The following is a 12,612-nucleotide window of genomic DNA, read 5'->3' as shown; positions in this document are numbered from 1 at the left end:
ACTGTGAAATGATGTCATGAGTTTTTGTCACCGAGCACAAACTGTCTGCCTCACGTTTGTTGTCTTCTGTCACTTTTGTGGTTGTCACACCTTCAGTCGAGTATCAGAGCTGGACAGAAGAGACGGTAACACAGCAGGTGTCCACAACCAAAGGTATCAGATCACAATAGCACACAGGAAGGAAGTCGGTTATCTGTCTGTTAATACCTGTGTGTGTTTGAGCCACTCCTAACATGGCTCTCTCTTAACGTTTGTCTTTATTTTTGAGATTTATGTCCTTTACCTCTTTTACTTTTTATGTTCCTGTCGCTCACCCTTTCTTCTTTTGTTTGTTTGTCTCATAATCATTCTTCTTTTGTCTTTATTTTGCCAAGAATAACCTCTCTTGGTTCCTTAGCTGCAGTCTGAGGTCAATTCTGTCATTTTTTTGGCTTCTGCTTACCTCCTAAAACTTTTTATTTCTTACCCCAAATGCATGGGTGTAACCAGTCATGGTTATTTTCCTTTGCACTGAATTTCACTTCTAATTGGTCTACTAGTTAACATGTACATTTTAAGTTTGGAGTCTGTACTTTCAACAGGTTATTTCTTTATTTTTTATGTCAAACCACAACACACTATTTAAGGTTTGTGTTCTTAACATGAAACAAGATTTTATACAGCACTGATTTTTCACCAAAACACTAGAGATAATTACTCTATTTCTAAGACTTCATAGTACGATTGATTAAACAATTTAAATAACCATTAGATTTCATCTGTTTGATACAAGAAGTAATTAATCTTTTAAAAGTGAGAAATTTTTGGTTTTGCTGCAGTAACATGGAATTCAGAAAGTGAATGTTTTCCCGACAGTAATGATGATTCTAGATATGTTCCTGTGTTTGTTTGTTTTTTCACTAGCTGCCAGAGTTCCCATTGAGGAGACAGTGGAGACCAAGAAAGTTGAAATGAGATCGGAAATCCCAACTAAAGGTACTGTAGACCTGAACGTCTTCCTGTTGCAGCTCAGCGCCCTGTCCTGCAAAACTTATTTGTCCATCATCCGCTACTAAAATCTTTGACTGTTTTGTCCTGTTCCACTTTGTCCTTCCTGTTTTTAATTCCTTTGTTCTCTTACTTAATCTTTTATTTATGCTACAGATAGACTTATTACATTATCTACTGTAGTTGCTTTTTTCTGTCTTATTATCTTCTGTTGCGCTTCTCTGCTTCGCCTGCAAATGCACAGCATCTCTCTTGTGATGCTAACACAATCGGTGTCTTTTAAGTTCCCAAAGCTGAGAAAAAGCCTGAAGAGAAGCCAACACCAGCTGTGAAGGAGCCATCACCACCAAAAGGTACCAACATACCTCTGATGTTTGCATGTAGCCTACCTGTTTAATAATAAATTCATCTATGGCTTTCCATGTTTTTTACACTTTTAAAATAGTTTTTGTAGTGTTTGTGTGATCTTTTACTCCGTAACTTCTCTTAATGTTTCACTTAATTTTCTGAAATTTTAAAGTAACAGAAGCCAAAAAGCCAGTGGAGGAAAGGATTCCTGTAATTTCAGTCCCAGAGAAGAAGGAAGTCCCTGCTCCCAAAGGTAGAGATGTCTGATTTGTAACACCTCTGTACTGAACATGTTCCGTCTTTGCTGATGACACTGTCCTGATGTTGACTTTTCTGTTATGATGCAACTTGACTGTTGCACTTGTTCAGATTGAGTTCTGTTCCTTTTGTCTTCTTGTTTTCTTTGATTTTGTTGTGTATAATGTGTTTGAATGTGTCTTAAAAGAACCAGAGGAGGTTAAGAAGCCTGCTGCTGCTCCCTCGCTGCCTGCCGAGAAGCCTGGAGTGCCAAAGAAAGGTACTTCACTTTGTTCTTCCTGTTGTTTGACATCTTATCAAGCGTCCTCAGTAGCAGCTTACTTACACAGCTACTTAGCTTCTTACCTCTTAATATCTTATTGTCTTGTCTTGATTTTATTCAGACTTACTGTTTGTAATTGGTGTTCTGTGTATTTTCCATGTAATACTGTTGTTAGTTTCACTTTTCATCAGCGTGTCTCTCTGTTGAGTGTCATCTCACTCTTTCGAACGCCTCTTGATAACTCTTAGATGCTACCACGACTCAATGCTAACATTAGCTAATGTTTGTGTTACTTACCTGAAGATGAGCCCAAGCCTCAGGTACCAGCTGAGCCCAAAAAAGTGGCACCTGCAGCTAAGCCTGAACCTGAACACAAGCCCAAAGCGAAAGCAGAACCTGAACCAAAGCCTAAGCCCACACCGGCTCCCAAAGCAGAACCTGAAGCCAAATATGCGGTGAAGGTCGAGCCGGAGCCTGAAGCTAAGCCGACACTGGTAAAGAAGCCGGCGACACCACCATCCAAAGGTATTTCCTGCTTTGTTTGGATGTGTGTGTGACGGGTTAAGTCTGATTGTGTGTCTGTTTCTCTGTCTTGAGTATTAAGATGTCTTAACTGTGTTTGCTTAGCTTCAAGCGTGGAAGCGAATCTTTGACTTTCTGTTTGTCCTGAATGTCTTTGCTCATATCTAAACATATCTAAATGTTACTTTAAGTCCCCGAAGAGGCTACAAAACCAGAGCTGGCAAAGATCAAGCCTGAACCGGCAGTAAAAAAGCCAGAACCAGAAGCCCGAAAACCAAAACCAGAACCAGAAAAACCAAAACCAGAAGTCCGTAAACCTGAGCCAAAACCTGCCGTTGCCAAGCCAGAACCTCCAGTTCCAAAACCAGAACCTGCGGTGGTCCCCAAACCTGAACCGGCAGTGAAAAAAGCTGAAGTGACAGTGCCAAAACCAGAACCTCCAAAGACCAAACCAGAACTGATGCTGACACCAAAGGAACCTCTCAAGAAAGGTATACAACGTCTCTGATTGAGATGCGGCGCCAGAGTTTTTCTTAATCTTCTTAACTTCACCATCCAACTTTAACTCATCTGGAGTGATTTTCTAAGAGTGCTTATTGATCCTTTTTGTGTTAAGTTTAGTTTGTGCAAGCAAACTCCTTAATCTAACCGTAACCCCTCACACTAAAACCGAAACTCTTACACTCATCTTAAACTGTCTTCAGCTTCTGTGGTGTGTTTGTTTTGGTCTAACTTCTGGCTCACAGAGTTACTGTGATGTGACGATGGGGCTGCACATTGTGTTTGTCAGTTTTAGTTGAGTTTTTCTTGTCTTACACTCGATAGAGTGTTGTGTTCATCTCTAACAACACTCTTCAACTTGAGATCATTGTAAGGCTCTAATGTATGTGAATGGTCCTCTTTAAAGTTCCTGTGGAAGAAAAAATACCCGAGCCTCCAAAAGCAGCCAAGAAAACAGAACCTGTTGTCGTTCCTCCCAAAGAAGAGCCAACAAAGAAAGAGAAAGGTACTTTTATGTTTCTGATGGATCTTTCCTCAGTAACAAGCCCAGACTTTGTTAGCTTCCGTTTTGTTTGTTGTCCTTTGAGTCTCTTTAAGTTTTAAACAAGCGGGGTTATGTTACTCAAATTAAAATGAATTTCCTCTGGTGCCACCACCGAAATTTCCACACAAAAAAATAAAAAAATCTAATGGCTAGATGATAATAAAATGTCCTGATCTTATTCCTGCTCTCCAGAGGATGAATGCTTTAGATTTTAGCAACTCCATGCTCTTTCCTCTAACGCCACCCTGAGGACAAACTAGCAGCAATTCAAGATAATTTGAGTACAGTACTCCCGATTGTGTTTAAAGTATCCTTATTTGTGCGCCAGCACATTTTAAAATTCTTTATAGTCATATCTTTTGCATGTTTTTGTGTCAAACCCTCTTAAAGCTGTGAAGCCCAAACCTAAACTCGTATCTGAAGAGGTGCCTGAAAAAGTACTTCAGAAGGTGTTTGATGAGGTAGTTGTGTTGGAGACTGAACCTGAGAGGCTGTCTGATAAAATACCTGAAGCAGTACCTGAGAGACAGCCTCCTGTGAAAGCCAAGTTGAAGGAAAAGATCCCTGAGAGGGTCCCCGAGAAGGTACTAGTACCTGAGAGAAAGGTGGAGGAAATTCCAAAGATGGTGCCAGAAAAAGTACCTGAAAAGGTTCCAGAAAAAACACCTGAGGAAAAAGTGCCAGAGAAGGCTCCTCCTGAGAGGAAGCCTGTAAAAGTTCCTCAGAAGGTGGCTGAAGAAGAGAGGACTCCTGAAAAGAAACCACCTGCAGAGCTTCCTGTAAAGGCTGAGGAAGTAAAACCAGAAAGGGTGTCTAAGAAACAAACAGAGAGGATCTCTGTAGATAAAACAGTTCCTACAAAGACCCCCGATAAAACACCTGAGAAGGTGCCTGAAGCTAAACCTAAACAAGATGTAGAAGAAACTCTTCCTAAAGGTACAGCTGAAGCAGACCTCAACTCTTTATATCTTTCTTTGTGTCTTCTTCATGCATGTGAACCATCAGCCACAATCCAGTAGCAGCACTCGTTCATCTGCTGTATGGCAGTATATGGTGTATTTTGCAGCACATATAAATGTACACTCAAAAAAAAATTAAATGTTGGTATTGCTTCAAAATGTTGTGTAATTTTGATGCAAATAATTATTCCACATTGACAATTAAAGGCAAATGTATCGGATTCACTAATGGACCAAAGTCTTGAATTGAAGCAAGAATCTCCACCATCATTTAAATTGTTAATTTTGCCCAACAAAATGCCCAAAAAGCGGTCTCCAAAGAAGTTCCATGCGTTTACTACTCTTCGAAACTATGTGTTAAAGTCATTATGTGTGAAATTAGTACATTTTGTACTTTGGTGCCATTCATTCGTAGAATCAAGAATGACACCGTTTTTTCTTTTTTTCCTTAAATAATTATTACATCAAATGATGAAATCTGGCTTGAACTTTATTTTTTACTGAACAATATTTCACAATAATATAATATTTTTACTATATAATTAGAAAACAAAGTGGCTCAAAAATAGCTAGTTAGTGGACCTTAAGTGCAATTGGTTTTCTTAACACGAAGATATTTTGTATAACTTTGTATAACTAACTAAGCAAGCACAAAATAACTTCAATTGAACAATGAAAAGCTGTGATCAGGCTGACTACCCTCTGTCCACCCCTTTACTCAACAACAGAGTACTTGACAAGAGTACTTGTCAGGTAAACCTTTCAAAATATTTTATATCTGCAAAGCCACTTTATGTCAAATTAAAAAAATTCTCTAGTTGTAATATCAAAACAGACACTGTGGCAGAAAGCAATGCACACCAGGATAGTCTCATTTTTTTCAAAAGCAAAAATGTATGCTATCAGAAAAATTTTAAACATATAAATGATGGCTTTAAGACAACATAACTGATCTATTTTAACCTTCAAACAAGCATCAGTTGACTAATTGCACAATGAAAAGAACTATTTAATTTTTTTGAGTCTACAGCAGATGTTACGTCTGACAGTGAATCACCAAGTATTCATAATGTTGTATACAAACTGAGCTGTTTCCACTTCTTCAAAGGATTTCGTAACATCTTACATCCCTCTTTGATGTCTTATTGCTTGCTGTGTGTAGTGTTATTTAATGTATGCTGGTTATTTCTGTATGTGTGTTTGTTTAACTGTCTAAATTCTCTTCTTTTAAAATTATCTTTTACTCACACCATCTTGAAAAAATTCTTTAAAAGAAATAGAAACTAAGAAGATTGAGAAGATTCTGCCCACAGAGGTTGAACACGAGAAAAAAGTCTCTCCTCCAGAAAAAGGTACCGACCATCTGAAAACATGGAGTACTTTAACCACATCTTAATATTTAACTCTTGATAATAATACACAACAGGTGGATTATCACCCCAAGCATTAGCCCTTTAATTAATTCTGTGTTGTCTCTTTCTAACACTGATGCTTGTCTTTGTGTTTTGTCATCACCTCTTGGCGCCGCCACATGACGCCTCTTCTTCAACACTTCTTAAAACTTCCAGCAACTACAAGTCTTGTCAAGATCGAGCGAAGGAAAGGAGCTCAGAAGATACAGGAAGTTTATTATGTGACAGAGAAAGTTTCCCCCACAGAGGAGGTGTGGGAACAAGAAGCGGTGGTGGAAGAACATGCCAAAGTGTTGTACGAGGACGAAGTGGCTCCTCTAGGCGAGACAATAGTGTCGTTATCAGAAGTAGATGTCTTAAGTACAACAGAAAAGGCGAGCCAAAGAGATAAAAAATCTGAATTGAGAGGTGAGATATCTTTTACTGACACATCAAAGAGGAAAGAAAGCAGGTTGACTAAACACAGAGTCGTCCCAAAAACACAAGAAACCATTGTTGTAGTCCAGGAATCTGAATCTGACAAAGACTGGGAGGTCACAACCCTGCAACCTACAGAAGAAAAAATTGAAGAGGAGTTTTTTATCAGGACGATCCAGTCGCCAACAGAAGAAATCACAGATGAGAGGAGAGACAGCATGTCAGTCAGACACCTGGCAGACAAGAAAGAAGTTTCTAAACAAGAAACTAGTGTTGCAGTCAAAAAGGGAAGAGAAATAACCATTAAAACAGAAAGCAAAGACAGACAAGTGAGAGAACAGGTAGTGAGAAAAACTGAGGAAACTACTACAGTCAAAGAAATAGAGTTAGTAAAAGATATCTCACTGGTGACAGACGCAGATAAAACCAAACCTTTTCCAATTAGTATCAGCAGAGAAACAAGAAAACAAACTGAAAAGCTGGAAATTGAAGGAATGGCTTTGACAGAGGTCACCTACGACGAATCAGTTGATCATGACGTCAAGATAATATCAGCTGTTCCGGAAGAAAAATACAGTAGAACTGAGGAGATTACAGAAATTACAATCGAGCCTAAAGAAGTCATAGTTAAAGACAAACCAACAAATGGTATCCCTGTTCAAGTAAAAATGGTAGACAAGGAAACAAGTAGAAAGGAGGAAACTCAAATTAAACTACCAGTCATATCCGACTCCAAAAAAGATGAAACTTGTGCACTAGAAAAAGTGTCCGTAAAGAAACATGAGCCAGCTGTAGTAAAACAAGAGAAGAAGTTAAAATCTGATGAGACAATTGATACAAAAAGGGAGAAAGTTGCTGAAAAAACTAAACCTAAAGCAGAGGTGACCCCCAAGGTAAAACCAAAAGAGTCAGTAACAGATATCGAGCTCAAAAAGCCAAAAGTGATCGGACAGGAGACTGAGTTTGAGTCAGTCGCTGCAAAAACCAAAGCAGAATACAAGAAAACAGAGGAATCCAAAGACGCCCCTCCTCAGAGAGGCGATTCTGAAAAGGAAAAAGAAGACACAAGTCCTTTAATCAAGGATACGGTTAAGACAAAACCTTCAGTCCCTTCAAAACCAGAGGAGAAGAAAAGGATTTTCCCACAAACAGCTTCCAGAGGTACAGAGAGAAAATCTAACATCATGATCATTTTCATCTCTAACTTTTTTATATGACTCCATGTTTGGGTACTGTCTGTGTTCTTTTTTATCCAAAATCTTGGGCAACCACCAGGGTTCATCATTTAAGCCCTGAGTCCATGATCAAACCCAGTTTGTCTCTTTTCATTTGTAAACGTCCCTTCGTACCACATTTTCATCTTCATTTTGTTCCCCCTGGTTTACATATTATATTACTGTTACTTTGTTTTTGTGTCTTTTTAAAGGGGTTCTTTTTTTATCCCCTTGTGGTTTTAAGTCTCTTTCTTCCTCTTATTTCTTCTCTTAAATATTAATATCTTGCCTTAAACAAAAACTGATTATTCTTTAAAGAAACAGAAGCCAAGGCCGAGACGATTCCCGCAATCATTCCTGATGCTTTGTCTCCTGAAACACAAGTCGAGATAAAAGGAAAAAGACCAGGTACAACAACAGCACATTTCCCTGTCCTTGATTGTCAGCTCCTACTACTTTCTTATTATCTCTGTGTTTGTCTTGTTTAACTCCAAATGTTTGTTTCTGTGTTTTTGTTGTTTTTTTCCTAATCTCTTGGCACCGCTACATGGTGCTTTCTCTCCACACCTCTTATACTCTTCCATCCTCAAGTGGCCATCACCAGTCTTTTAAAGGCTGAGAAAAGAGTAGGAGCTCAGAAGATCCTGAAAGATTTCACATCAGAGGAAACATCCTCTGCAGAGGAGGTCACAGAAAGAGAAGAGTTTGAAGAAAAAACTAAAATATATCACAAGGATGAAGAAAAAATTGTGGGAGAAAGTATTAAATCTTTGCCGCAAGAAGGGATTTTAAGTACGATGGAAGAACCTGATGAAGTGTCTGAGATAAGTGGTTATATATCTGTTACTGATGGTTTAAAGGCACAGGGTCTTAAAACAAGAGTCACCCCAAAAATGAAAGAAAAGGTCATAACAGGAAGTGAATCTAAGAGGAAAAAAGTTGTGGCAGTTCAGGATGAACCTACCCAAAAAAAATCTCAAGACAAAGAGTTTTCTGTCCAAAAAACTGATGCTCCAACAGCAAGCATAGAAATAAATTACATTAAAAAAGATACTAAAGAACATAAGGACGCTTCTCAAAGTAGTGAAAGAAAAGCTGGGAGTCCTAAAATTCCAGTCAAAGCTGTTTCTGATCAAAAACAGGTGATAGAACCACAACAGGCAACTTTTGAAGCAGGTATTATTACACAAGAGCTCAAAGATAAACCTAAATTATCAGTTAGAAAACCCGAGTTATCTGGTATGATAGACAGTAAGCCTTTAGAAAAAGACAGTCTTCAGAAGAAATTAAAGCAAACTGACCCAGAAGAAAAACCTTTAGAGGCTGAAAATATTGAAACGACCTCAAAGACAGAAGAAACTGATTCTTCAGAGGTTGTTCAACCAATAGTAAAGGTATCTTCCAAACCTAGAATAGTTGAATCTAAGGAAGCAGAGGAAAAGCAGTATGCAACACCAAAGTCTGCCAGACAAACATTAGCTAACAAACCATTCAGACTAAAAATAGATTCACAATCAAAAGAAAGTGAATTGGCTGAAAATAAGATTGAAGAAAGTCAGTCGCCAGTGTCTAAAGGTACTGCAAAGAAAGAAATACAAAAGGACAAAGTAGATTCTTTGAAAAAGAAAACATTTGACAAGAAACCAGAGATACAGGAACTAACTCATGAAAAAGACATTGCAGAAAAAGAATTACTGGAGGAAGACACTCCTGAAAAATGTATTATAATTGATGAACATGTTAAAGAAGGTGTAGAACTAACTGACAAATTACAAAAGCCACAGAAAGTTTATAAAAAGAAAATACAACCATCCAAGCAAAAAGAACAGACTGTACAAAAAACAGGAGACATAGAATTTGATGACTTTCAGTTGAGGGCAGTCATGGAAAAAGACCAAGACATGAAACAAGAAGAACAGGGAAGGAAGGAAGGAAGGGCCTCGGTTAAACCACTGATAGAGTTAACCAAAGGAAAGTCATCATCTGAAAAACTGCCAAAGTCAACCAGGGAGCTTCTGCCTGAATCCATTTTGTCCAAAGTAGTTACACTTAAAGACAAACTGGTCAAAGTCAGTCCTATGGAAGGAACAACTGAGGTGAAACCCAACAGAGAGACATCAGTTACTCCTGCAATAGAAGTCAAACATCCAGAATCACTGTCAGAGAGAGAAACCATAACTGATAATACCCATCAAAAACCTGAAATCTTATCAAAGGGCACGACTCTAAAAGATGTAGCTCAGAAAGTGAGATTGCAGACAGTGGTTGAAGATGAGGACCAATTCAAGGCAACTACTGTTAAAGACAAACATGTCCAAGTTTGTCCAAAAGAAAAGACAAAACCACGACAACAGCAAACTGAAAAACAGTCCTCTATTAAATCTGAGCAAGATGGAGAACCAAAACAAGCAACGTTACAGCCTTATACCCCAGAACAATATACCACTAAAGCAGAAAACACTGGTAGCAAAGAAAAAGCTGAAATAGAAGACATTCCTCCTACAAGACCAATTAATTTAAAAGAAAGGGAACAGATGTTAAAAGAAAACGAAGACCTAGAATTCAAAGTCCAGCCAGAGATGGCTACAACTGAAGATAAACAACACATTGTTCCTCCAAATGAAGAGATAAAAACAAGACAGGAACAAACTGAAAGAAAAGCATCAACTACTCCTGTTGTTGAAAAAGAGATAGCTCAAAAACAGAGACAGCAGAAGCCAATCAAAGGTAAAGCTGATGATGTCCAGTCAAAGATAGTCAGAATTAAAGATGAAACTGCAGAAGTCACTCCCATTCAAGTAAAGGAAGTAACAAAACAAGAACTAATTGAAAGAATGCCCTCCATCACTCCTTTGAATGAATTAACACATAACGAATCATTGATAGCAGGAGATGGTTCAGAAAAACTTTCCAAAACAGCAGAAGCTGTACAAGACAATGTAGAAAAAGAGGAAATTATATTAAAGGTCATTTCTGCAAGGATAAAGCCATCACCAGCAGAAAGACATCAGATGCCACCAAAAGTCCATTTAGAAACAGGAGAAAACAAAATCACTAAGGATTGGAAACAAACTAAACAGGAACAATCTGAAAGAAAGTTAAATACATATGATGAAATAACAGACAGATTTACAGAACAATATACTGTTGACAAGTCAAAGAAAGAAGAAAGAAAGGCATCAGTTGCAGATTTGCCAGAAGCAACACCTGAAGAAACACTGACAGAAAAACTGCAGAAGTTTGCCGAATCTGAAGATGCTGCTGAGTCAGTACCATCAAGCGTTACCACAGTTAAAGGCAAATATTCTAACGTTACACTGATCGAAGAGACAAAACCAAGACTCAAACAAACCCAAACAAAGTCCCCAGTTACAGATGTAGAGGAGATGAAACCTGAGGAATTACTGATAGCAGAATGTTTTTCAAAAAAAACAGCAGCTAAAGAAATTGCATCAAGTAAGGAGGATATTACTGAGTCAGAGGCCATTTCTTCAAAGAAACACAGAACAGCAATAGAAAGACACCAGATAGTACGTAAAACTGACAAAGTTGAAGAAAAAACTGCCACAGATACTGTCAGTAAACAGAAGAAACCATCAAAAAAGCAAGTTGGAAGAAAAGGTTTAGGTAGGCCTGTGATGGAAAAAACAATTGAAATTGATTCGACAGAGAGCGAGTTATCTTTGCAAGAACCACAACAGAAACTTACCAAACCTCAGGAGATTAGAGTTGAACAAGACCAGCTAAAGGTCAGCACAATTAAAGATAAAACTTTTAAAGTTAGTCCTCTTAAAGAGACGAAATCAAAACAGGAACAAATTGAAAGAAGAGTTTCAGTTACATCCACGATGGAGGAAACTTCTAAAGAATTGGAAGTAGCGCCTGAAAAGCAGGCAGAAATCAAAGAAACCGACTTTGCACCAGCTAATAAGGAAATTAATGTTTCAGAGGGTATTTCTCCAAAGGAATCAATATCCCCGAAGGAGAGAGGACAAAAGTTAGCTAAAACTAAAGAGGTTGCAGACGAACAAATCCCATCAAAGTTTGTCACAGTTAAGGTTAAAACTGAAAAAGTGACTCCCATTAAAGATGGTACACCTGAAAAACTTGCCAAAATTAAAGATTTTGTCACAGAGCATGTAACATTAGATGAAGAAATTGATACGACAGAGAGCAAATCAGTATCTCCCCAACAACCACAACCCAAATTTACCAAACCTCAGGAGATTAGGATTGAACAAGACCAGCTAAAGGTCAGCACAATTAAAGATAAAACTTTTAAAGTTAGTCCTCTTAAAGAGACGAAAAAGAAACAGGAACAAATTGAAAGAAGAGTTTCAGTTACATCCACGATGGAGGAAACTTCTAAAGAATTGGAAGTAGCGCCTGAAAAGCAGGCAGAAATCAAAGAAACTGACTTTGCACCAGCTAATAAGGAAATTGATGTTTCAGAGGGTATTTCTCCAAAGGAATCAATATCCCCGAAGGAGAGAGGACAAAAGTTAGCTAAAACTAAAGAGGTTGCAGACGAACAAATCCCATCAAAGTTTGTCACAGTTAAGGTTAAAACTGAAAAAGTGACTCCCATTAAAGATGGTACACCTGAAAAACTTGCCAAAATTAAAGATTTTGTCACAGAGCATGTAACATTAGATGAAGAAATTGATACGACAGAGAGCAAATCAGTATCTCCCCAACAACCACAACCCAAACTTACCAAACCTCAGGAGATTAGGGTTGAACAAGACCAGCTAAAGGTCAGCACAATTAAAGATAAAACTTTTAAAGTTAGTCCTCTTAAAGAGACGAAATCAAAACAGGAACAAATTGAAAGAAGAGTTTCAGTTACATCCACGATGGAGGAAACTTCTAAAGAATTGGAAGTAGCGCCTGAAAAGCAGGCAGAAATCAAAGAAACTGACTTTGCACCAGCTAATAAGGAAATTGATGTTTCAGAGGGTATTTCTCCAAAGGAATCAATATCCCCGAAGGAGAGAGGACAAAAGTTAGCTAAAACTAAAGAGGTTGCAGACGAACAAATCCCATCAAAGTTTGTCACAGTTAAGGTTAAAACTGAAAAAGTGACTCCCATTAAAGATGGTACACCTGAAAAACTTGCCAAAATTAAAGATTTTGTCACAGAGCATGTAACATTAGATGAAGAAATTGATACGACAGAGAGCAAATC

General features: G+C 38.1%; 1 protein-coding gene across 3 annotated transcripts in view; it reads left to right on the top strand.

The window, feature by feature from the left end:
- The window catches only part of ttn.2 (titin, tandem duplicate 2), a 246,500-nt gene that overhangs the window by 91,562 nt on the left and 142,326 nt on the right, over positions 1-12,612 (top strand). Inside the window, exons 88-99 of one of the 3 annotated variants that reach the window (XM_044216152.1) lie at positions 97-153; positions 904-975; positions 1,272-1,340; positions 1,508-1,588; positions 1,781-1,852; positions 2,159-2,380; positions 2,569-2,868; positions 3,285-3,383; positions 3,813-4,358; positions 5,656-5,733; positions 5,950-7,371; positions 7,743-7,832. In XM_044216152.1, coding sequence (XP_044072087.1) covers positions 97-153; positions 904-975; positions 1,272-1,340; positions 1,508-1,588; positions 1,781-1,852; positions 2,159-2,380; positions 2,569-2,868; positions 3,285-3,383; positions 3,813-4,358; positions 5,656-5,733; positions 5,950-7,371; positions 7,743-7,832 — 3,108 coding nt within the window. The remainder of the gene's footprint in view (positions 1-96; positions 154-903; positions 976-1,271; positions 1,341-1,507; positions 1,589-1,780; positions 1,853-2,158; positions 2,381-2,568; positions 2,869-3,284; positions 3,384-3,812; positions 4,359-5,655; positions 5,734-5,949; positions 7,372-7,742; positions 7,833-12,612) is intronic. The other 2 variants (XM_044216153.1, XM_044216154.1) reach the window with 2 other exon arrangements.

Source organism: Siniperca chuatsi, linkage group LG12, assembly GCF_020085105.1.
Source record: "Siniperca chuatsi isolate FFG_IHB_CAS linkage group LG12, ASM2008510v1, whole genome shotgun sequence".
Taxonomy (NCBI): domain Eukaryota; kingdom Metazoa; phylum Chordata; class Actinopteri; order Centrarchiformes; family Sinipercidae; genus Siniperca; species Siniperca chuatsi.
Note: the sequence above shows the minus strand (reverse complement) of the source record. Positions and strands in the feature narration are given on the sequence as shown.